General features: G+C 43.6%; 1 protein-coding gene across 4 annotated transcripts in view; it reads right to left on the reverse strand.

Annotated features, from left to right (window-relative positions):
* Positions 1-24,907, reverse strand: part of Nr5a2 (nuclear receptor subfamily 5 group A member 2) — a 118,789-nt gene that overhangs the window by 47,835 nt on the left and 46,047 nt on the right. For all 4 annotated transcript variants that reach the window (XM_051147504.1, XM_051147503.1, XM_051147501.1 and 1 more), the window contains one exon: positions 361-480. In XM_051147504.1, coding sequence (XP_051003461.1) covers positions 361-480 — 120 coding nt within the window. The remainder of the gene's footprint in view (positions 1-360; positions 481-24,907) is intronic.

Consider the following 24,907-nt stretch of genomic DNA (forward strand, 5'->3'; position numbering starts at 1 on the left):
TTCTCTGGGTTTGTAAAGCAGCCAGGATGGCTAGTTCATGCAGAAGCTGAAGGGGGAAAAACAAAACAGAGTGCTGGTCCTATGGTTGAGTTTGATTTAGCTGTAGATCTCGTACAAGGCTCTCCATCCTGCAGACTGGCAGCAGGGAGCTGTTAATCCATCTGCTTTTCCAACTTCATAATCAGAGCAGGAACCAAGGACCCCCTAGCCATCATTTCTCAATTATTTGCAGCCAAACACTTCCTTTTAAGTCACAAGAGTGCGGCTGACCTAGTAAAATTTCTGCCACTCTAAACAGGCTTAATAAGGAGGGGTTTTAAGTTTGTTTGTTTGTTTGTTTGCTTTGGTTTGGATACTCACGTGTTGCCCAGTAACCAGGAAGATCGAGCCTTCCTTCCCATATACCACTTGCCGGTAAATGTGGTCGAGGATCAAGAGCTCACTCCAGCAGTTCTGAAGCAGCTTCATTTGGTCATCAACCTGCAATTGAAAAACAAAAGAGTGTGTTGTTCACTGCCTATTTGGTTTGGCATAATTTTCCACACAAGAGGACCAATAAGCAAGGAGGACCCCGTCAATGACCGCTCAGACACAGGTGCTCAGCAACTACACGGCTGCTCCTGGAAAATGCTCTTTCTATTTAGACAAATACTTCAGAATATAAGCTAAGTATTCATAGACAGTGAGCTGCTGGGAAAAGATGCTCTTGTTAGATTGTTCTAGCTAGCATTACAGGAGCTGTTGGGAGTTACAGGTACTTGGATGGTCCTTAGCACACCCTGATAACATGATCCCAAACAGCCCATGCTCACATATGTAACAGTTAATACACATCTCACTGAGCTGCCAAACAGAGGGAAAACTAACGGGACAGCATGAGGATTTCCGGAGGCAAAGGAGCAGTAGCCATATTGATCATGAGTGTTCACTACAATTCTTAATGGTGTCAGTTTCTAGAGGAAATAAAGACCAGCAAAGCTACTCTTGCCTGTGACTCCGGCAATTGGAACATCAGGACCATAGCACATATGAAGCCATACTGGAAACCCTATCTTAAAATAAAAACAAGCTGATGCCCTATACTAAGTGGGTCTTTTTGTTTGTTCGTTTTTGTTTTTGTTTTTGTTTTTTTAACGATTTAAAAAAAATCCCACCATAAATCCCCTAAATGCCGCCAAGGGTCAAGAGAAGTCAGGATCACTGTGAAGATGGAACGGAAAGTGCTGTGTTGCAATGAGCATTCCACACATGCCCCCATCCCTCCCTTTAGGGAATTACATTAATTGGCATATTTCCCTCACATACCATCTACACATCTATGATCTAAATCTGCCATCACAGTCCATTCCTTCTACTGTAATGTACACCAACCAAAGCCCTGGTGTTCTCAAATGCAAGGTGCTCATGCCACATTTGTATATAAACAATACATATCTCCTGGCACATGCCAGGAGATGCTTTAAAGAGAGCCTTAGAGTTTCTACTGCTGTGGTAAAGCACAATGACATAGTCCATTGCCGAGGGAAGTCAGGGTAGGAATTCAAACAGGAGAGGGGCCTGGAGGCAGCAGCTGATGCAGAGGCCACGGAGGGCACTGCTTACTGGTCTGCCCCTCATGAGTGGCTGAGCCTACTAGAAACAGCAGCACTCGCAAAGGGATAGGCCCTCCCCCACCAATCACTAATTAGGGACATGCCCCAGACTCTAGGGCCTAGAGACTTGCTTACAAGCATGCATATAGTCATTTTCTCAGTTGAGGTTCCCTCCTCTCAACTTGACATAATAACTACCCAGTGAAAAACCTTTGTATATTAGTTTAGCTCGGACTCGCAGATTGTGCTTTGGACGTTGGCAGAATTGGTACTGTTCTGCTTAATGAGGTCTCAAGGATTTATTCTTGCTCCTTCCTCAAATCCGAGCTGTCTTCTGACTGTACTGAAAGGTTATGAAAAGTTTCTAAATAAAATTAATTTAACTCACATTAATAAACTCCTTGATAGCTGTGCGTGGTGACACACACCTTTAATCCCAGGAGGCAGAGACAGGCGGATTGCTGTGAGTTCGAGGCCAGCCTGGTTTACAAAGTGAATCCAGCCCAGCCAGGGCTACACAGTGAAACCCCGTCTTGAACCCTGTGCCCACCCCCCAACAAAAAACAAAAACAAAAAACAAGCAAGCAAAAAAGCCCTCCTTGATTTGTTGCGTTTTTGTTTTTGTTTTGAGACAAGGTCTTACTAGGTAGTGTGGTTGCCTCCTAAAGTGCCAGGATTAATAAAAGGTGGCCTCTCGGGTCACTTAAAAAAAAAAAAAGTGACTCAATGAGACTCTGGATAGTGACACACACAGGGAAGAGGTGGTGGTCAACTTGATCTCCGTAGGGCTGGGACACAGTGAACATGGTCAAAACACTGGACTTGGGTATGAACAAGGATTTAACACATGGCTTCTGGACTTCCATCTGTGAGAGCCTGGCCAAACCATTTCAGTTCCAAGCCGTATCTTCTCAACTAAAGCATGCGAAGTGGTTTTTTTATGTGCATAGGATGACATAACCGGGGCATGATAGTGCATGCCTATAAATTCTAGCACGGAGAGGGGTTAGGGTACGAGAAGTGAGTTTCAGGCTAGCCTGGGCTAGGGAGAAAGTTCAAGGCAACTTGAGTTAAAGAGAAACATCTGTGGTGTGGGCGTGGGGGGGGGTGTGAAACAGTAAACAAATGAAGAAACAACAGGTAAACAACCAGAAAGTTGTGTTTGTGAGGGAAAACAGAGTTGGGAATATAGCCCAGTGGAAAAGCACCTGCTGAGCACCTTGGCTTTTGCCTTCAGTATCTCCTACCCGCTCCCCGACTTTCAAATCCCAGCTGCATAGACTGAAGCTAACACTGAGCTGGGGGACAGGCAAGTGTCTTCCTTCAGAAAAACCGGACACCACTAAGAATTCCGTTTGTGTTTTCAGAATTAGGATTTGAACCAAGGCAAATGCTTTACATTTATTTGGGTGGCCTAAGAGTAGGGCTCTGGTATGAAAGGATTAACAAAGTTAGCACAATCCCTGCCTTTGTGGAAATCACTTGCTTGGCCCAGCACCCAGTGGCTTAGTTGACAGTAGGAATTCTGGGAGTCCACAGAGCATTGCATGGCTTCGTGAGGGGCAGGGCAGGGATGGGTGGGGCCAGTAGCTAGGTACTTTATCCTCTGCCGTGGGCTGACTGCAGGTGAGGCGCTTGTGTCCTGATGACCCAGCAACTGCCATGTTACTGTACCCAGAGCAGACTGCCATCGCTTTCTCTCTCTCTCTCTCTCTCTCTCTCTCTCTCTCTCTAGGATGCTAAGGGTGATTTAAGAGCAAAGTGCAGGCTGCTCCTCTGGTTTTTATTACACTCTCACATGCTATCAGCATCTTATTTCAAATTTATCAGTCTACAATGGCAATTTGGCTCCATTCATTTTTTAAAATGTGGTAATGAAGCTTTGGTTATTTACTTGGCACTCCTTTCAGGGAAACCCAAACACTGTACTTTGAGACACTGTATAGAACTTCCAGGAGGTGGGGCAAGGCAGCCCTCCTAAGTCCACGCATGCAAGCAGAATGAGGATTTAGGCTTAAGAACCTATTTATTTATACAGCAGGGAAATTTATTGTGACTGAGCACGCCTTTCGCCCCAGCACTAAGGAGGCAAAGGCAGGCAGATCTGTGAGTTCGAGGCCAGCCTGCTCTACAGAGTGAGTTCCAAGGCAGCCAGAGTTGTTACACCAAGAGACCCTGCCTCCAAACCAAACAACAACAAGAACAACAAAGATAAAAATATTATTTTTGAAATAAGTAAAGAGAGTAAAGGGGGTTGTCATGGCCATGGGGGAAGGTGAATGAGCATTAAAGACACACCTTTCCCAGGTCTCCCCTGTTCCTAGTTTTCACATATAACATAGGAGACACTGTTACTGTAAAGGAGCTTGCCCTTGGTAAGGACCTCCGGACTGACTATAATTTCAACACTCCCTATGAGCACTCGAGCCTTGGCTTGAAAAGGTTTTTATACCAACATTCTGTTGCAGTTTTCCATAATTGATCCTGTGATATTTTATGAGATCTTGAAATTGGTGAGAGTGCAGCTTCATGCTGCTCTGGACAGCATTACCTTCATGCACACATGCATGCTTGTGCACACACACACATATATGTATATATACTTATATAATAATTTAATAATAGGGCTAGAGAGATGGCTCAGTGTTTAAGAGCACTGTTTACTCTTCCAGAAGTCCTGAGTTCAATTCCCAGCAACCACATGGTGCATCTATAATATAGTCTGATGCCCTCTTCTGGCCTGCAGGTGCATGTGCATATAGAGCACTCATATGCAGAAAATAAATAAATAAATAAATATTTAAATAATATAGTATATTCATATATGTAACATATATATTTAATATTTAAATATATATCTAATATTTAAATATTATATATATATATGATAAAAAAGTAACTTACTTTTTAAAAGAAAATTCTGCTGCCATTAACGCTATGATGTTTAGGGTAGTGGCATTTGGGGAGCCCAGGAAAAGTAAAACTTCAAACTAGTGGTTAGCAATAGCACTCCCTGTAAGCCTTGGTCATCTGCTATAATAAAAGGAAGGGCTTATATCAGAAACTAGTTACTCATCAGAGAAACTATTTACACTGTTATTTTAGACCAGGGTGTAATGGGACACAAGCCTCATATTGTTATGAAGCAAGGCTTCCCACAGCCCAGCTTGTTAATCATTAGAAGTGTGCACATTCTCCTGTGGAGAGAAGACCTGGCAAACACAACTTGAAGAAGAAAAATGTATAGATCTTTCTCAACTCCACATTCAAGTTATCAAGGCTTTTTGTTATGGCCTCTCCCGCCCCTTGAGCAGTTCAGAAGCTGATAGGTTGGGTATTTCACTTAGCCTCTTGTAGAGAGTGAGATTTTGGTTTTGTTTTTTAATCTGGTCATATCCTTTTCCTTTCCCAATTGGCCCACATCCTTCCCAATCAAGCTTTCTCTCTTTCAAAAAACCAAACCAAACCAAAATCCACCAAAACCCCACAAAAAAAACCAAAAACAACAACAACAAAAAAACCAACCAAAACAAAACGAAACAAAACAAAACAAAAAAACCCAAAAACCCAAGTACCACAGCCAGAAAAGCATAGAATTCATCTTGTCTTGGCCAGCTACTGAGATGGGGCCTGCCCTGGAGTGTGGATGATACACACAGTGCCAGTCAATTGGAGAAAATGGACTGGCCCTCTCCATGCAGGTATCCGGTTGAAACTACCTTCTTGGTTGGAGGTGGCCCCCTTCCCCTTCTCTGTTTACAGGGCTTTTATAAGCCACGATTCACTGTGGTTGAACTTTCAAAATGATACTTTCAGGAAGGCATTCTACTGAAGTGAACAGGTGGGTCAAAGCAGACATGAGCCAATTTCTCAATTTGGACCATCAGCATGGTGCGATGTTGTTTAAAATGGGGGTGTGTGAGGTGAGAGACAGGCGTAAGACATACTCTGTGCTTTTAAGGATTCACTCAGCTGGGTATGGTGGCGCACACCTTTAATCCCAGTACTCAGAGAGGCAGAGGCAGGTGAATCTCTGTGAGTTCGAGGCCAGCCTGGTCTATAGAGTGAGTTCCAGGGCAACCAGGGCTGTTACACAGAGAAACCCTGTCTGGAAAAACAGAACAAAGACAAAAACAAACAAACAAACAAAAACAAACAAACAAACAAACAAACAAAAAAACCTACACACCAATGGCAGGAGCAGACTAAACCAGATGCTCACCGTTCCCCTAGGGTGACAGAAAGGTAAGCACGAATGAGAATTCACTGTGTAGAGCAGAGTCTCTTTATGTAACACTGGCTGTCCTGGAACCTACTGTGTAGACCAGCATAGCCTTGAACTCAGAGATCTGCCTGCCTCTGCCTCCTTAATAAAGACAAGTGCCACCATGCCTGGCCAATGTAGAATTTTTAAATAAATCTCCACAAGCATTATACACTTCTGTTAGGATAACTCCTGAATTCAAATAGTTTAAAAGTGAAAGAAAAATAAACAAACAAAACCCAGAAAAAACCAGGGCTGATGAAATGGCCCGGTGAGTTGCAGCGCTTGCTGCCAAGCAGGATGACCTGAGTTCCATCCCAGGAACCCACTGGGCAGAAGGAAAAAACAGGTGCCTTCCAGCTGTCCTCTGACCTTCCCCAACAAAACATTCCTTCCAAAATAAATGTGTACACACACACACACACACACACACACACACACACACACACGCATGCGCACGCTTTAAACTACAAACAACAACAAGGTACTTTTTGTCTTCCAGCCAAAAGCAAGCAAAGAAACAAATCTCTGAAGGTGGGTCACCATTTCTTTTTCCAGCAGTGGTGACATTTATATAGGTCTACTCAAAAGCAGTGGGAAAAATCGAAACCTGCGCCATCCAAAAGCCAGCTTAATAAGCTACAATAAGAACCTGCTTCAGGCAAGACAGACACATGGCTACCTTAATCCTTTAGTGCTTTATAAAGAACACAGATGATTATCTAAAACCCATATAATAAACTGCTACAAAGTCCAGGAAAAAAAAAAAAAGATTTCACATTAACAATGATTAAACAAGCACTAAAAACCATACTGAACCAGAGAACTAACAGCCAGTAAACTCCCTAGTCAGTTAATGCAATGCTGGTAGATTTACCATCCTTCCCTGCTCACAGATAACTGGAGGGGTCCAGCACGCTTCCAATTGTATTGTTGTTCAATACAAGAACTCGGTGTGGCAGATTAGACACGAGCCCTGTTTTGATGATGGGAAAACTGAAGTACCAAAGTTACGTATTCTTTGTGGCAGGGTTCTGCTAAACCAAGGAGCCAGGATGTGGAAAGCTCATGACTTAGTGACCAGGAGTACAGTATCACCTCTCCGGAGAACACTCCCAAGTTGCTTGAGAAGCCCTTCAAAGAGCTGTGGCCTTCTACAGCTCTTCCCGCCCCCTCCCCCCCCCCCCCCCATCAGCTCCATCTCTGCTGCCTTTGCCTGAGCTCTTTCTCTTGTAACAGTCACCTACTTATGCTGATTGAATTTTGGGGGTTGCAAACCTGACCATTCTTTCAACTTGAAAATTAAAATACTGACAATAACCCTTCACTACATAATCAAAACCAGGGTCAAATCCCCCCCTCCCAAAGTCTCCCACCCGCAGCAATGCCGTAGCCTGATGATAAAAGGGGGCTGGCTGTCGTCATAGGCTACCTTATTCTCTCCAGTGGGCCTAACCAGTGCAGCTGGGATGCAGAATGAAGGAGGGCAGCAGCCCTAGGGCCGTATCTAACACCAGCGTTCAGTGAACAGAAAACTAACCAACACCACCTGGAGCCACTGAGTGTGGGACACCGTAGCCCTAGATCTCAGGATCCCCTAGGGGAAGGGCAGAGACTGTTCGATGGTGGACATTCAGAATCATGAAGAGTCCTTGGCAAGCTCACCACGTCCTCTAGGAAGAAAGGAAGTGTATGTGTGTGGGGTGGGGGTGGGGGGTGGGGGAGTGGGGAAGAGGAGAAGGTCTGGAACTAGTCTCAGTGAACTTCTATCAAAAATTGGCTACCTTTTTTCAGTCTTGTGTTTCCAAAGATAAGGCTTCATTATTTGGACTGTCAGTGTCTAATGCCTTGTTTCTAAGGGATGGGAATGCAAGGCTACTTTCAGTGAAGTTGTGCTTGTGCCAGGGAGTAAGCGTGAAGCACTAAGAAATATCTCTCTGAGTTTAGTGAACAAGGCTGCACAGAAGATGTAAATATTAAATATCGCTATTGAGAAAATGCCTGTAATCCCAGTACTGCAAGAGGCTCAGCCTCAAGTTCAGCCTGGCCTACACTGGGGGATCCTTTCCAAAGACCTATGCATGAGAGCTGAAGGGATACCTTAGTGGTTTAGGGCATGGGATGCTCTTCTAGAGGGCCTGGGTCCATCTCCCAGCACTCACATGAACTGGTAGCAACTGCATATAACTGTATGGGGTCCGACTCCCTCTTCTAGTGTGAAGACATGCATGTGGACAAAACACCCACACAGTTAAATAAATCTTTAAAAAATAGATAGGGACTAGTTCACCAAAAACCAACTGTCTTGTCACATTATAAACACATTCCCAATAACTCTAAACAGTATATTTGGCATTCCCTGAAGACTTGATGAATACATGACCAGGTTCTTAAATTAAGAACTTACAAAGAATCGAAGGAACAAGTCTTGGTTTTGTCAGCTAGTGTATGAATCCATGGCCAAGGAGCTTCAAAACTCATACAGCTGAGCTCCAGCTGTGCCCATGGTCACTACCTCCCTCAAATGAGATACATACAAACCAGGGACAAACATATAACATGCAAGCGCCACCGAAACCAATAAAAGAAAGAAAAATAACTGAGATGCTAAGCAAAGTAAAAGGTGATGAAAGAGGCTGGTGAACTAGAAAATATTTTAAAGTACATGGATGGCAAATAAATACTTTCTAGAGCTTTCTCTTATTGGGCAAAGTGGCCACAACCTATTTTCTCTTAAGTTCAGAAATTTCCTATCTGTGATTAAAGCAATATTCTCACCTGTTTGGCCTGGCCTGGAAGACACTATGCAAGCAGAAGATGAATTGCATTTACGGAGGTGTGCTGGCTAGCTTTATGTCATTTTGGGGAAAGGAGCCTCAGTCGAGAAAATGTACCTACTAGATTGATCTGTGGGTGGTGCTATACCTGGGCAGACAGTAAGAAGGCAGGCTGAAAGCTGGGCATGGTGGCGCATGCCTTTAATCCTAGCACTTGTGAGGCAGAGGCAGGCAGATTGCTGTGAGTTCGAGGCCAGCCTGGTCTACAAAGAGAAACCCTGTCTGGAAAAACCGAAGAAGAAGAAGAGGGCAGGCTGGTGAGTAGCACCCCACATAGCCTCTGCTTCAGTTCCTGTTGCTAGGTTCCTGGCTTGAGCTCCTATCCCGAATTCCCTTGATGATGGACTATAAACTCTTCCCTAAGTTGTTTAAAAAGTATTTTTAGGAAGCTGGAGAGCTGGCTCAGTAGTTAAGATTACTGACTGCTCTTCCAGAGGACCAGGGTTCAATTCCCAGCACCTTCATGCCAGTTCACAATTGTCTGTAATTCTAGGATTCCAACACACCCACACCCACACACCACTTTAGGGCTGACCATTATGTACTAGACAACCAATAAGGGGCTCATCCTTGGGCGGGGCTAATTATCCTCTTCCCAGCAGTCACTGATTCCCTTCAGGTTTTTTTTTTTTTTTTTAAATCTAGGTGTGGGAATCCCATGAAAATTTCCCTCTTCCATCTTAGCATGTCCATTTATATTGTCATTGCTCCAAACCACAACTGGACACAATGCAGAAATCAACAGGTTGTGTGAAACATAGTCCCAACAGATACATCTATACCGTATCTCATGAACTGATGGCCCAGTGAACATCCTGGAAGGAGGGTCAGAAACACTCTAAGGGCCAAAACACCAGGAAGTCTGCTCTGAAACAGTCTCCCCTAGAAAGGACTGCAGAAACCCAAGCTGCTTCCTTTTGGTCCTGGTGTTTTATCACAGCAATAGAAAACCTAAGTAAGATGGTGTATTTTCTGTTGGCTTAATTCCAATGTCAAGAAAGGATTTGTGAATATGCTGACATCTTTAAAATCACGTGATGGAGTTGTGTCTATAGCCTGCACTTCCAGTCACTTAACAGTAAGCATGCCACCAGGCCAAGGAGAATGGCAGGTGTGTGACAGGTCCATCAACTAGCATCTTAGATTAAGAATGGAAGAAGGGACTGGCTGTCCCATCCTTTGTGAAATAGAAAAACACAGTTGAGTTCTTTTTTTTTTAAAGAAAAGGCTGGGGTGGTGGCACCTGCCTGTAATCCCAGCACTTGAGAAGACAGAGGCAGGTGGATCTCTGTGAGTTCGAGGCCAGCTTGGTCTGTCCAGGTCAGTGAGGTCTACACAGAGAAACATTGTCTCAAAAAACAAAAAACAAAACAAAACAAAACAACAAAAAAAAAAAAAAAAAAAAAAAAAAAGAAAAAGGAAAAAGTGTTTAGAGGCTTACATGGCCTTGCTCCTTCCCTTTCGGCTGCTTCAAGCAGGCAGTTAGCCAGAAAGGGGGAGGTGGGGGAAACAACCCAGTGGCCTAAATATCTTTCACCAAAAACACAACTAAAATTAGGACAGAAGTGAAGCCACAGTCCCTAGGGGCTCTTCAGTGATGGGAATTGCTGGGCACAAATGTTCCTAGGAGCCTTTTCCTTTTGAGTTCCCCAGCGATACACAAACAGGACCTGTTCCTTTGACATGGTTCAAATTCCTCTTTCAGGTCTTGATGCCAAGTGTAGGAGTGCTCTGTCTTCAGAGGCACCCAGAAATGGGTTCACAGAAGAGGCTGGCAGCTGGCCAAGAACTCCAGGGTTAGAAGTTGGATCTCAAGGTACAGAAAGGTTATTTCTAGGTAAACTAAACAATTTCTGCTTTGTGAAAAGTTTTTCAACAAGTGTATACCGGGAAATATTTATCCCGGTGGTGCTCTAAACTTAGCACACTAGTGCTAAATGGTTCACATGAAGACTCTCTGTCACCAGCAGTGTAAATGGCACCCACCTACCCAAGCACCACTCAGAATGAGGGTTCACCCATAATCTTCTATGCTGAGCCACACCCTGGTCCTGGTTCTGCACTCACTGTCTATGCTTAACTACTGCTTATTGGCTCAAGATGGAAAAGGTAGAGTACCTTTGGTCTAATGATGTAATTTTAAGAAGGAGAAATTCAGGGTGTGTGCGCTATAATTTTGGAACATTGAGTGCACGTGCCAGAAACGGAGGAGAAATCCCCTCAACCCCAACTATTGCACTATTGCTTGTTATAAAGGAACAATCTCCTTGTTTTTGTTGCTTGGCACAGTGGTACACGCCTGCAATCCCAGCTCTCTGGGAGGCAGGGGCAGGATCTCTCTGTCTCAAAAACTAGTTGGGTCTTACATGTTCCTCAAAGACTTGTGTGATAAAGGCTTGGCCCCTAGCTGGTGGTGCTACTGGGTAGAGATGGAACCTTTAGTGGATGGGACCAATGGCAGGTAGTCAGGTCACTGTGGATTCTATGCCTAGTGGGGGGGGGGCATCTTGAAGTGAGCACCCTCCTCCACTGTAAGTACCCATGGCTCCATGCTCCATCACCTTACTAAAGGCCCAAAAGTGAAAAGGATGACCACAACGCTAACCGGATACATGCGACAAAATAAATGTTTCTGCCTACTAAGAGCATGGCACCGGGTATTTTGTCATAGTTGGTAGAAGGAAGCTAAAAATGACCCAAGTTACTTCCTACAAGTAGATTATATATGCATAACATATAAATAAGAAAATATATCATGTATATAAATATAAATAAATTGATGATTTGGAAAATAGGGACGTTTGAAAAGTTGCAAAACCAGAAGACAAATAGTAGAAATTTAAATGCTCTTCACCTGGGGAAGACTGTGATGAGAGTTGGTATTTGCTGAACCCCACAGGGGGTTTGGCTTTATGCTCTGATTGAAGGAAGAATGGGGTTTTCCTTGGACTGACAGAATGAAAATACAGAAATGGGAGGAGATAAAAGGTTACACTATTTCTGAAAATCCCAAACAATCATGTGATACATAAAGAACTACTTGACTCTTGTCTCAATATTTCAGGCAAGTAAGAGCTTAATTTGGTCCTGAAGTCCTTTTTTCAAGTAGCTTTCAAAGACCAGCATCGTGAAAGTGAATGAGATTTTCATTGTAGACACACCAGCAGCCTGTAAAAACACCTGGCCACTGAGGGCCTTGATGGCCCAGCATATCAATCACCTACCTGCAAACCTTCTTTTGCCCTGCCCTCTTGCTTCAGTGAGTCTCCGCTTCTTGGTCCCTGTAATGGTGGTTCGAAAAGGGACATATATTTGAATGCTTAGTCACCAGGGAAAGGCACTATTTGAAAGGATTAAAGAGATTAGGAGGCATGGCCTTGGTTTTTGAGTTTCAAAGTCTCATACCAGGCCCAAGTACATTCTCTCACTCACTATCCTTTCTCTCCCTCCCCACTCCTGCCTACTGATGACGATATAGCACTAGGCTACTGCTCCGGTGCCATATGAGTGAGCCACTGTGCTTTGCCATGATGATAATGGACTAAACCTCTGAAACTGTAAGCAAGCCCCCAGTTAAATGCTTTCTTCGTTAAATGGTCATGGTGTCTCGTCAAGGCAATAACCAGTCCCCTAGTGAGTCTTCACTGAAAGAACCAGTCCTCTCACTTGCAGAAGAAGTATAGGTGGACTCCTAGTGGCTGTGCCCAAACAGTATCCCATTGGCCTGCTTGTAGCTTGGCAGAATGGAGTATGGGCCCTAAACTGCAACTCAAGGGCCTGGACCTAAAGCAAGGCCACTATTATCACAAACATGCTCCTCATCAAACACAAGTCTCAATCCATGTCTTACTTCTACCAGTTAAAGGAAGAAAGATCCTGTACACGCTCAAGGCAATGACTTCACAGTTTAATTGCAGCTTAACACAGTAGTTCTCTACCCCTGTGGATAGTGACCCCCAAAGGGGTCATATATCGGATATCCTGCATCAGATAGTTACATTATAAATTTATGAGTAGCAAAATTACAGTTATGAAGTAGCAGTGAAAATAATTTTATGGTTGGTGAGGGTATCACCTCAACAAGAGGAACTGTATTAAAGGGTCCCAGCATTAGGAAGGCTGAGAACCACTGCTCTAGCTTAACCCCAAGCCAATTCCTTTCATCTTTCATTTTTCTAGGTTCTTTCCTCTTGCTTGCTCTATAAAATCTACTACTATTGTGTTCATCATTGAATGGAGCAAGGAAACAACCCTACAAGGCCTATAAGAGTTCATGGATAGCAGATACCTTGGTACACAGAATACACAAGGCACCAAAGATAGCCAAGTAGAGTGCCACTCTCGCGCTTATTATCATGTAAAAAGGGAGATAAATACTGGTTGTAATGAAAGATGTTTTTCCTCTTAGAGGTGGGTAGGGATGGAGTTCCTGCTCCCTCTCAAAAGGGGGCACCCAGAGAACTGTATCCCTCCAGGTGTGATGCAGTAGAAAATTGATGTATGGCTCCACAAAAATAGGTAGGCTATTTATAGGAAGAAACTGGCTACACTTTGCATTTACAGACACAGTTATTGGAAGGACAGTGTTCTTCAGAGACAGAACGAAAGTCTGCTCATATGTGCTACGGCTGTTCAGTGCATCCCCAGCCAGAGCTAGTAGCTGTTTGTTGGAGTAGGCTTGGTTGATTTTTTGACTAACAAGAAGGCGATTGAATTAAGCCAATGGCTTCTACACTGTGCAGACAGATATAGTAACACAGCCATCATCACACAGCTGTCTTCACACACCAAGGGCTGCGGATGTGCCTTGGTGCTAGGGTGCTTGTCTACTGTGGGCAAGACATGCTTCCTTGCCACACCCCACCTGCCCATAAATACTCAATTGTACCTGAGGGTTAAATAGATTTGTGGCATAGGTAAAGTTTTGAACACTGGAGTATCAACCATGTATGATCAGAAGATCTTAATGTTAGCGTGAGAGATGTTCTTGTCTCCATGATGGTGGCCACCACGGCCCACGCACAATTTAGAAAGCAAAGGGTCTCTAGATCCAGTGTGTACTACTTGCTATTATGATCAATTGGAACTCTTCCTGGCCAAAAAGTATTTTAAAGTCTTTCTTTATGATGACTCATGACCTTTCCCTAGAGGATATCCAGGAATAATCATAGCCCCCTCGCAGGAGAGAGTCCTAACAATAATCTGCCAGTGGACCTAGCGCCATGCTCCCAAGGCCAACCACATCAAGACAGCATTGTTCTATATCAGATTGGCATGTTGGTGCATTTTTCAGCAGCATCCCGAACATGGCTACTTAGAATTAAGGATGCTTGATATCTTGATGCCATTTCAGTAGCTCAAAGGTAGTCAGGCAGAGTCTGACTAAGGAGCAAACTGCATCCCTCTCCTTAGTGGGACCATCTGCTTTTATAAAGGTGGTGCAGAAGAAGCAAAAATAAGACTTGCAATCTTAGATATTTAAGATACTCTCCATCTTTGAGCTGGGCTTAATATATTCCTTCTTGTCGTTTTTCACCCACAAGGCTTCTCTAAGGATTACCACACTACTCTTCTTCAAAGTTCTGATGGCCAAGGACTGAGAGGTTGTTTTTCGTAGCTGGCATAATGCCACTTGTAGAAAAAGAACATTGTCCACACTAGAAAGACAACCTATGCTGCCAAACCATTTTCTCCAAGCACTTCACAAACGAGGAGATGATCCTAATGCTAGGAGACAAGCTGGCTGCCTAAATGAGGATGAGCACATCCTCCCGGCTAGACTCCTCGGGCTGAGAGCTATCCGTCTCCATTCACACGCCATCCAACCAGTTCAAGGAGGGGCGTGCCAACGAGCCCTCGGATCAATATGGTGAAGCATGGAGATTGATCTCATCCTGGAGTGAGTGCATTGATGAGCTCCTCCACATGACCTTTGCCCCCTAGTACAAATTAGACTCTCCCACAAACCACAATCCTGCAAGGGGGCCTTCAGGGTTTGCTTGCTTTTAATAAAGCACACTGCAGGCCAACCTCAAAGGTGCCTACAGAAAACATACCCTGTCTTTACAGAGGAGGCCATGAGGAATGCCTGTAATTATATCATAAATACATAAATAAGGTGATTATTTTACGAGTGTTATTTTTTCATTTTGTTACTAAAGGTACTATCTATTTCTTGGCAGGAAAATCTTGCTTGATTTAACTCTCTCCTAAAACTTTAGGGTGATTCAGCCATGCTTAAGATCTGTGTTCTCAGACCATAACACACCCACAGTCCAGCCTGGAATCTCATGGTGACTCAGTGGGACTCTGCATATCTAATAAAATTAGCAGCCCAGCAGTGCTGATTGCAGATGCACAATACTTTGAATAACAAATTTTTAGGAAGCATCAGCAAATCCATATGTGCATATGTGAGTATCACTTCCAATGTCCTGTTCATACACTAAGGAGCACAAAGGCAAAGGAATATAGATGAAGGTCATTTGCCCCAACAGTCCAGGGTAAGCACTGTGGGATCAGATAGTGGATACAAATCTAGGGTCCTCCAGGGGCCAAGAAGATCAGTGTGAGGTAGGGCAGACAACACTGAGCCTTAGTGTATTCCTATTTCTGGCAAGTTCTAGCTAATACTGACACATTGTCCCCTACGTTGCTGTGAAGGCTGATGGAGCTAATGTGTAAATAGAACTTGAGATAAAGCTTGGGCTCAATAAATAACAGCCACTTCTGGAATATATCACTAGTCTATGCTCCCTAGCTCAATCAATTATGATAAAGGAAGTTCAATGCAAACTTTCTCAGACTTTAATCCACATGAAAGACTAGCTATTGCAAGAATGATAATATTTAAGCTGGCATTTTTCTAAGTCTGGTCAGAGAGCACAAGAGGTTAAAGCTATTTTTTCCAGCCCTCTCAATTCTTGTGACCCACCACCTCTCGGGAACCTGGAGGCTGCGGATGTAATGACATCATCACTCTGGTAGAATGTGTGCTTTGGGGATTCTCTGATTTAACTCACGCCCCCCCCCCACACCCCTACACCGGCAACACATACACCACCACCACCCCTGTGTAGCCCTGGTTGTACTGAAACTCACTCTGTAGACCACGCAGGCCTCGAACTCAAGAGATCCACCTGCCTCTGCTGGGACTAAAGGTGTATGCCACCACCGCCTGGTTTACCTCTTCATACATTAATTTTGATAGTCTTAACTGATACATCTGTGGGGTGCAGCATAGTTGTACAGCAAGTGGAAGACCAGGGTTTGATCCCAGAACCACCAAATGGGGGAGAGGGGAGATCAAAAGGCTTGAGGGTCCCTCTTTAAATCCACCTCAGTCATTTCCATACCATCATGAATGGGTTCTGGAGACTATTAGGTTCAAGACTCAGTGCTTGGGCTATGGGACAAAGGATGACGAGTAAGGAGGGGGGAGGGGTTGGCGAAGATGTGTGAGTGAATGTGGGAGAAAAGAGGCCAAGGCAGTCTTCGCCTGGCCCAGATTCTGTGAGGGAGGTCAGCTCTGCCTCTGCATTTTAATTGGTCAACTCAGCTTGGATCTGGGGAAGGAAGGGCTGGAAGATACTAATGGTGTGTTGCCTGGTTCGGGTGTATGTGTTTGCAATGCACCGTTGTGAATGGTGTGATCATAATCCAAAGCCGAGCTAACCGCTGCAAAGAAAGAATGTGCCGCATGGAGTATGGGACCAGAGAGGTGTGGGCGGCTAAAGGAGCTTCTAGCTAAAGATTTCAAAGGCTTCCGCAGGAGCCAAAAGACAGAGGCCACTCAATAACGCCTCTTCAGTTACCTCAGAGACAGAATATTTTCTTTGTTTCTTGTGTCCCCAGTTTTAACCTAGGTCAGGGTTATAGAAGAAAACAAAAAGGCTCAAGTTTGCAGAGATGGGACCCTCCTTTACGGGACATCTATTATTAAATACATTTACCATATTGCAAGGTAATTAGTGTGCTTTTCGATTCTAAAAAAGTTTCCGGAACTCATTCTCTCCCCACCCTCATACCTTTCCATTAATAATAGACTTAATTACTTGGCATAAATAACACTTGTTTGGCATACTAATAAAAGAAAAGCTAAAACACCATTAACAATAAGCGAATCATATTGTACTATGGTGATTGCTTTTTTCAATTTCTCCCTCACTTCCAAGCAGGGGTTTAATGTCTCCAGTGTTGGATAAACAGGCAGACACACACACGGATCCTGGGGAAAACTCCACTCCCTGCCAGTCCCCGCCATCCTTCAGAGGCGACTGGCTTACCTTAACCCAGACCCTAGCGAAATGGGAGGGTGGGTCATACATTCACCGTGTCTCAGAATCCTGCTGAACTATGCACACATACAGGTGCCATGTGGGATTCTGTGGGATGTTGACTTTAAGTGCACACAAAGTCCAAATCAGGAGCCCTCTGGTATGACAGAAGAGAATCAGCTATGCCCAATGCCAAAGTCAAGCATCCTTGAGTAGCTCGAACACAGCTCCCAGGAAGTTTAGGCTTGGATAAGGTTGATATTTCTTGAGTATATGCTACCTCCCAGGAACCTAATTTGTGTTAAGTCATTTAATCCTTGGTAAAAGTCTAAAAGAGGTAACAGCTTGTGTTACAGCTGAGAAAACCTGCAAACTGCTAAGTTAACAACCTGCAACTAGGAGAGGTTGTGCGGCCACTCCTACCCCAAGCTTCTCCTCCCACTACAGCTAGGCAAAAGCATTTCTTATGGCTTGGGGACACTATCTTGGGAGCCATTCTGGATCCTCTGCCCGACCTGCATCTTAAAGTTTTAACATACTTCTTAAAATGCATCCGTTGATCTAACTTTGTATATAGATTACACTCTAGGAGAGGTCAGCCACATCATTGGTTTGCGCCTAGAAAATCTGGTCCTTCCCTGAAAACAAACTTGTTTTTTTCTTAAATCTCACAGCTATGGCTAGAGTGCACTCTATACATAGCTGCATTAAAAAAAACAAAAACAAAAACAGAAATGATGGTTGCTCTTGTACTATCAACTAATTCGCGATGTTAATACAAAGAAACTAATACACTGCTAATGAAGTTACATAATACATCTATGCTTTTGTGGTCAGTTCACTCTCAGTGTTCATAAGCAAATGGTGGTGGCACACACCTTTAGTCCCAGCACTCAAGAGGTGGGGAATCTCCGTGTTCTAAGACAGCCAGGGCTACACAAAGAAACCCTATCTCAAAAACAAACAAACAAAACAACACCAGTGTTTATCTTTAAAAAAATTTGCAATCTCAAGCATCCTTTAAAGCAAGATGGATCAGCTAGCCAACAAGAGACATCCTGCCTTAACAAGGTAGGAGAGAACCAACTCCTCAACTATGTTCTATGTCCTTCATATTCGCACGCGCATGCGTGCGCGCGCGCGCACACACACACACACACACACACACACACACACACAGACAAGCAAATTGCTGTTTATTTTTCCCTTTCACTTTGACCTCCAGAAAACAGCACTAATTAATACCAGGCAGTAGCATTCCAGGACTTAGGGAGGCTGAGATAGGAAGACTATAAAACAGAGACCAGCCTGGGCTACATGGTGAGACCTTGTCCCTGGTCCCTAACAAAGAAACAAAGAAGCAAACAAACACCAACCATTCAAACAATATTAGGACACTAACTATTAAAAACAACCCGGAGCACACATAGGCAGAACTCTTGGACTCCTCGGACAGATTGCAATGAGACATCACAAAGTGCCTATAGGCTCAGCAGAGAGAGCAGACACAGCCTGAACCTCTTGGGCCAGGCTGACTGGTAACTTAGAGAAGGGTTCATTTATAGTTGCCAGTAGAAATTAAACGTGCTCTTCAAAGCATGAGGCTAGCTTACGGAAGTTGGTTCTCTCATCATGCAAACCCCAGGGATGGAACATAGCACCAATTTTACCCTACCTCCTATATAAATAAACAAGTGGAAACTTAAAAAAATTGGTATGGTAGAGTGTTTGCCTCACCTACATGAGGTCCTGGGTTCAATCATTGGTACTGCAATTAAAAAATGTTTAAAGCAAATAAATAAATAAAATAAAACCCATTAATAAATATAAAGGCCATTTTAGGTTCATAGTCAGTGTTTTGACAGGTTATGCTGAGAAGATGACAGCTAAAGACTGGACTAATTAATTATTCAGATCGACATTAGATGCCTATCATACACAGGAACAAGGGAATTCTGTGTCCCTGAAGTAACGTGTTAAAACCATGAGTGTGAAATCCTCTACTGTAAAATGGGAAGCCAAGGCAGCTGTGCTGAGGGAGCCCCTCCCCCCTCCCTCCAAACAATGCAGTCACTTGGGTGCACAGTAGCCACATGATAGGGTTTCCCCCCCCCCTCTTCAGTTTGATCCCTTTTGTTACATAGGGAGTGAGGGCTGGAGGGAGACAGTGTTGTCAAAAAGCCCAGGTACCTCACATTCACTACGCGGGGTGGATGAGAACTTCAACTTGATACTCTTAACCCAATCTTTCAAGTGTCTAGATTACAGGAGTATGGCACCACTCATAGATCTATTCAAGGCTGAAGCTTGGACCTAGGGCTCTTGCCTGCGAGGAAAGCACCTTACCCTTGCACTACACTTCTAGGTTAACAATTACATAGGCTGCTCCATAGCACCAATGGGATGTTCAAAACACCACACGGAAAAGTATCGTTCATTCAAAGACTTTCCAGAGTTATATGCACAAATGTAATCACAAATTTCAGAACGCAAATACTGGTCTTTTAAAAAAAGTTTGTATCAGCCAGGCATGGTGACAAAACTTTACTCCTAGCACCCAGATGGCAGAGGGAAGGCACATCTCCATTTAAAGCCACTTGGTCTGAATAACAAGTTCCAGGTCAGCCAGAATTACACAGTGAGACCCTGCCTTTAAAAAAAAAAAAAAAAAGGCTGGGTGGTGGTGGTGCACCCCTTCAATCCCAGCACTTGGGAGGCAGAGAGGGGACAAGTGAGTGCTGAGGGCCTCAACGGCAGCTTTCCTGCTACCCTCTCACACTCAACAATACTTTTGTATATAATAAACATGCTAATTTATACAAAGACTTAAGAACGGGGAATTTAGTAAATGTTGCCAAATGTATTGTGAAATAGTAACAACAAACTGTTGACCGTTGGATGCCTCATCTGACCAAATGCCTAGTGTTTTTGGCATGTACAGGACAGTCATGGCTACACAGAGAAACCCTGTCTTGAAAAACCAAAAAAAAAAAAAAAAAAAAAAAAAAAAAAAAAACCCAAAAAACAAAACAAAAACCAAAAACCAAACAAATGCATGTGCATCCTATTCTGTATTTTTAGCATCTTTCTCCTATTTAAGAAAATTTCCCAGGCAAATGAAAACAAATCTTCTACAAAAGCTCTGGGGGAGCCTGTCATTTATGTGCGGTTCCTTCCCTCCAATGAGAATTCTCTGGCTGGAAGGAAAAAAAAAAAAAAAAAAAAAAGCCAATTCGTCAATAGTTTCAAGCCATAGGAAAACCAGTAATAGATGCAACCAGACACCTGCTGACAAACAGTGACAAATCCCACTGACACTGCGGTGACCCCCAGTTAGTCAAGATTTAATTAAGGGGCATAATTAAGTCAGTGGAACAGAACACTAATGAGTGTTTTTTTTAATATGGGTAATTACGTGTAAAAATACAAAGTGTGATGGAGACCTAAATATATCATTAAATGAACAGTAAAGAATAACAAACAGAGTGTGAAGCATGCCTAGCCCATTGCAGCTGGAGACAAGGAGGTTGACTGGGTCTCAGGTTGAATAAAAATCAGGCGAGTTTATGTTGGCTTCATGCTGGGTTCATTTGTTATTCTAATTTTGCAGTAATAAGCAGCTATGTGTATTAAGATCTCAATTTTTCAATGAAGATGCCATTGGCTTTGATGTCCTTTTTTTTGCATTTAACATTTTTGTCTCAACTGCAAATGAGCAATTGAGAGGCTGTGTGCAACTGTTTGCTTCCTATGGGTCAGCTTACGGAGGTGTCTGTCTATGCTAGGAGGCTAACAGAGGCAGGGCCAGCAGAGTTCCTTTTTAGACAGCAGTGTGGGTTTCTCCTGTTTGATCTCTGCCTGAGGAGTTGACCTAACCCACAGGACTAGAATCTTACTGACTGAAAACATGGCTGAATAGGGCTGAAGTGAAATCAGTAATTATTCAAACAAGCAAAAGAAGTCATTAGGTCATTAGCCAAAAATAGACCAGGGTACCCACGGGACACGCTGTGACTGGAGAGCATGGCTGTGTGGGTTTGGGACCTCACTTTCTGCTGTGAGAATGTTTTCTGTGGTACTTCAGGTTGGTGGTGTGAAGCCCTTAGCAGCCTTTTATGCATATAGCCATGCAACAAGTGGGAGCATAGGCTCCCAGGACCCCTAGTCTGGGGTTTGGACTTCATTTAAAACATATTCCATTGCCCCACCCCACCCTACCCCCACTCTGAGATACTAAGAATGCCTTTCCAGCCTTCTTGCTTCTGAGCTAACCTCTAGTTGGTAATATTCCAGAGCAGAAGGAAAAAAAAAAAAAAAAAAAAAAGCATCTTCATTATTAAAAGAAGCCAATAGCCAGGTGCTGCCTCGTAAGAACTGGACCTGGTTTTCTTTTCTTCTTCCCTGTGGTGCTGAGGACAGAGGCAGAGCCTTGAACACGCCAGGCAAGTTTGCTCCCTCTGAGTTGCTTCCATAGGCCTGGCTTTGATTTTGCACACATAACTGCTGTGATAAATGTTCCTTATAAAATATTGATGGTTTATGATGTGGCGGCCCCACACATTCAGCAGATCAATTCATATATGTATCAATCCTATGTATCAATTTCTATGTATACCAGAGGTGTCTAATAGTACCTTTTACAGATAAGTACCTAGAAGACCAAAATGATAATGGGAAAAACGAGAAGTTTTTCCATGCGAAGAACCTGTTCTTGCCAAAGCTGTTCAGGATAAGAATGTCCTCGAATAGAATTTTGATATCTCACCCAGTGGTGTGGGAACTCATCAGACACAAGGGCAGTGCGACATGAAAAGAGCTGAAGAGAAAAAACAGCTTTTGTTTAGATAGAGTTTATGGAGCTCGTTTTCCCCTTAATGCTGGCCATAAAAATTATCTCAGGAAAGGCTAGTATAGCAGTTATCAGGCAGTGTAAAGGCAAAGAACTCGTATGTACACACCCCAAACCAGGTTAATCATTAATTTCAAAATACTATAAATTGAAGCCTATTTATTAGAATTCCAAATATTTTCATGAATATTAACCCTATGGGCCCTGGGAGGCTGAGACTGATTTTTTTTTTTTTTTAAATAGCCTTACACTCTACTGTAGCACTTTTGAGAGACACCCTGATTCAGGCAACTAGTGACCAGCCTGATTCATTTGTGTAGCATTTCAGCCATTAGGCATGTGTGGGGAGAGTGCAGTGTGGTTGGCAAATTAGGAAAATTAATCATCCTTTCCCAACTGCCCCCTTCCTTCAAAGCACCTTGAACTTTTTGAAAACATTTGTTGTTGTTGTTATGTTAAAAAGAATAAGCATTGGTTGCTGGCGGGGGTGGGCTGGATGGGGAGAGGTGAGGATTGCTCAAAGTTGGACAATAAAAAGGCTTTTGACTGGTACCCATCTTTTAAACAAGCAACTTTTGGAATCGAAAAGGCCGAATTGTAAGATGGATCCCTATGCTTGCTTCCTGTGCAGGGCCATCCTCATCAAAGCTGCGTATGAACAAACAGAATTGTCTTTTGCCAGGCACATGCCTCCCGCTTCAGAAAGAACTAACTACTAAAACAACAACAAAATCCCAACAGCCTGCCAGGGAGATCGCACTTGTCCGGTTCTTAAAGCAAGGAGAGAGGCTGGAGGGCTCAGCAAAAAATTTTTTATGTAGGGGAGCAGTCCCTACTGAAAAACTCACACGCCATAACCAATTGTGGACAGAGGATCATCTATCAGGAGACAAATGCAGGGAACTCCAGAGTGCCTCTCCTCAAATGAAATAATATATCTTTGAAAGCCAATGCCCGTTTTAGGCCCGAGGCCCATATATCAAGCCTGAGAGGCTTGTGGAATCGCTCCAGGGCCATTAACCTTCCACCTGTTTCCCCTTGTCCTTCAGGATGAGCCCCTGCCCTTGATTTTACTCCCGTCCCCTGTTCATCTCCCGACACAGGGTAAATGTAAAGCAAGGGGCCTGTGAAATAACTCAAAGGCAATGGACCAGGGGCACGGTTACAAATCTCTGCCAGTGGCACCGTGACTTATGCAGGCAGTTTGTCACACATGAGCCAGGTGACCTCTGTGACATAACAGAGAAAAATATCGCCTGGGATCAAAGATGGGATTCAGGAGTGTTCTAAGTAACTGCGCCCCACGCGCTGAGCAGGTTATCCAGTGTCCGAGGATTTTTTCCCCCCCTGTGCCAACATTTGCTCCAGTGAAACTGGAAAGGTGGGCCAGGGCTTCCCTAATTGAAATCATTTCTGTCAACTAGGACTGGGGCCTTTCCTGCCACGTCAGGAGTAGAATTTCTGCCCTCTTCATTGGGGCTAGCGGTTGCTGTAGATTCTGGCCTTAGGCGACCTGACTCCATCCATTCGTCCTTAGAGAGAAACTGAAAAATGCTATGTTCTTCAAGACTTCTTTAGCTAAAGCACTTAGACAGACAAGACTGTGAATAGTAGCTTTTTTTTCCCCCCCAATTTTTTTAAGGTCACAGAACTGCTCTGGCTATTTTGCTACTCACACTGTTGTCTGAAATGAGTCACACAGCCAGGTTGGGGCACATGTAGACAATCTTAGGACTCAGGAGGACTGTAATTTCCAGGCTAGCCTGGGCTACATAACCAGAAATTACATATTTTCTATGTATTGCCTACTATCTCCTATCTATTATCCCCAGAAGTATTTAAAATGATAGAAAGTAAAGAATGTACTGAAATCCTGTGTGAACTTGCTTTTGTAAGTTTAAAGTAAGTCCAAATGAGATGAAAATTTTAAATTTAGGAAAATGTAGAATTATCTGCCACTGGCTTAAAATAAAAGTTATATCAGAAAGAAACCTTACAAATATTTTAAATGAATATTAATTTCCAGTTTGTAGTTATTACTTAAATTATGAGTTTCCCACTCATTTTGTGCTAAAGTAATGTTTGCTGGGTCCAAAAAAATATTAAGTCCTTAGGATAGTCCACCCTGGGGCCACTGTCTCATTGGTGGGAGAACTTTCATTTCCTTCCAAATTAAAAGTGATTGCAGTACAGGTCAGAGAGATAGTCTCGTGAGTTAAGAGGTTACACACATACTGAGAGTTAAACACATACTGGTCGTCCTGAGTTCAGATCCCAGCACCCACATAGGACAGCTCACAATTGCTTGTAAGCCCAGCTTCAAGGGATTCAAACTCTTTACTGGCTGCCGTGGGGCCCACAGATGTACATGATACCCACACACAGGGGCACAAACACATACACAGACAGGCTGTGAGGCAAGTGTGTCTCCATTTACTCTTTCCTATTCTACCACAAGGAAGGGCTCAACTGTGGGGGAGCAGCAGCCCTGAGGCTTTTACAAGACGCAGCTTCCCACTACTGTAGAGTGCTTTTTCCTTCCTGGAGCATGCTGAGGCCACTGGAAATTGCTAATGTGAAAAGTGTAGGTGGATAGAAACATGGCCTGTCTCAGCCACCTGAAGAGGAAGATCGTGGTTGTGAACCACCATACCAGGCTGAAATTAGACAATTCTCCCTGACTTGTCCTCAAACGTCTCGGGCATGTCTGAAATAATCTTAGCGTAGCAGTTATGTATCAACTCAACATTTAAACATTAGAAATGAATGGCTGGGGAAACTGGCTCAGTAGGTGATGTGTTTTCCATGCCAACCTGACAACATGAATCCAATCCTGGATCCTAAGGGAGAAGGTGAGAACCACTGCCTATGGCACTGGCCTGTACATATGTACACACACACACACACACACACACACACACACACACACACACACACTAATAATAATAAGTAATAATAATCATCATCATCTTAACATTAAAGTGACGTGGCATAGCTCAGTGGTAGAGTAATTGCAAAGCATACATGAGGCTTGATCATTGGACTACCCCAAGGAAAAAAGTTTTAGAAAAGTTTAGAGAAATTTGAAG

This window comes from Acomys russatus, chromosome 6 (genome assembly GCF_903995435.1).
Source record: "Acomys russatus chromosome 6, mAcoRus1.1, whole genome shotgun sequence".
NCBI lineage: Eukaryota > Metazoa > Chordata > Mammalia > Rodentia > Muridae > Acomys > Acomys russatus.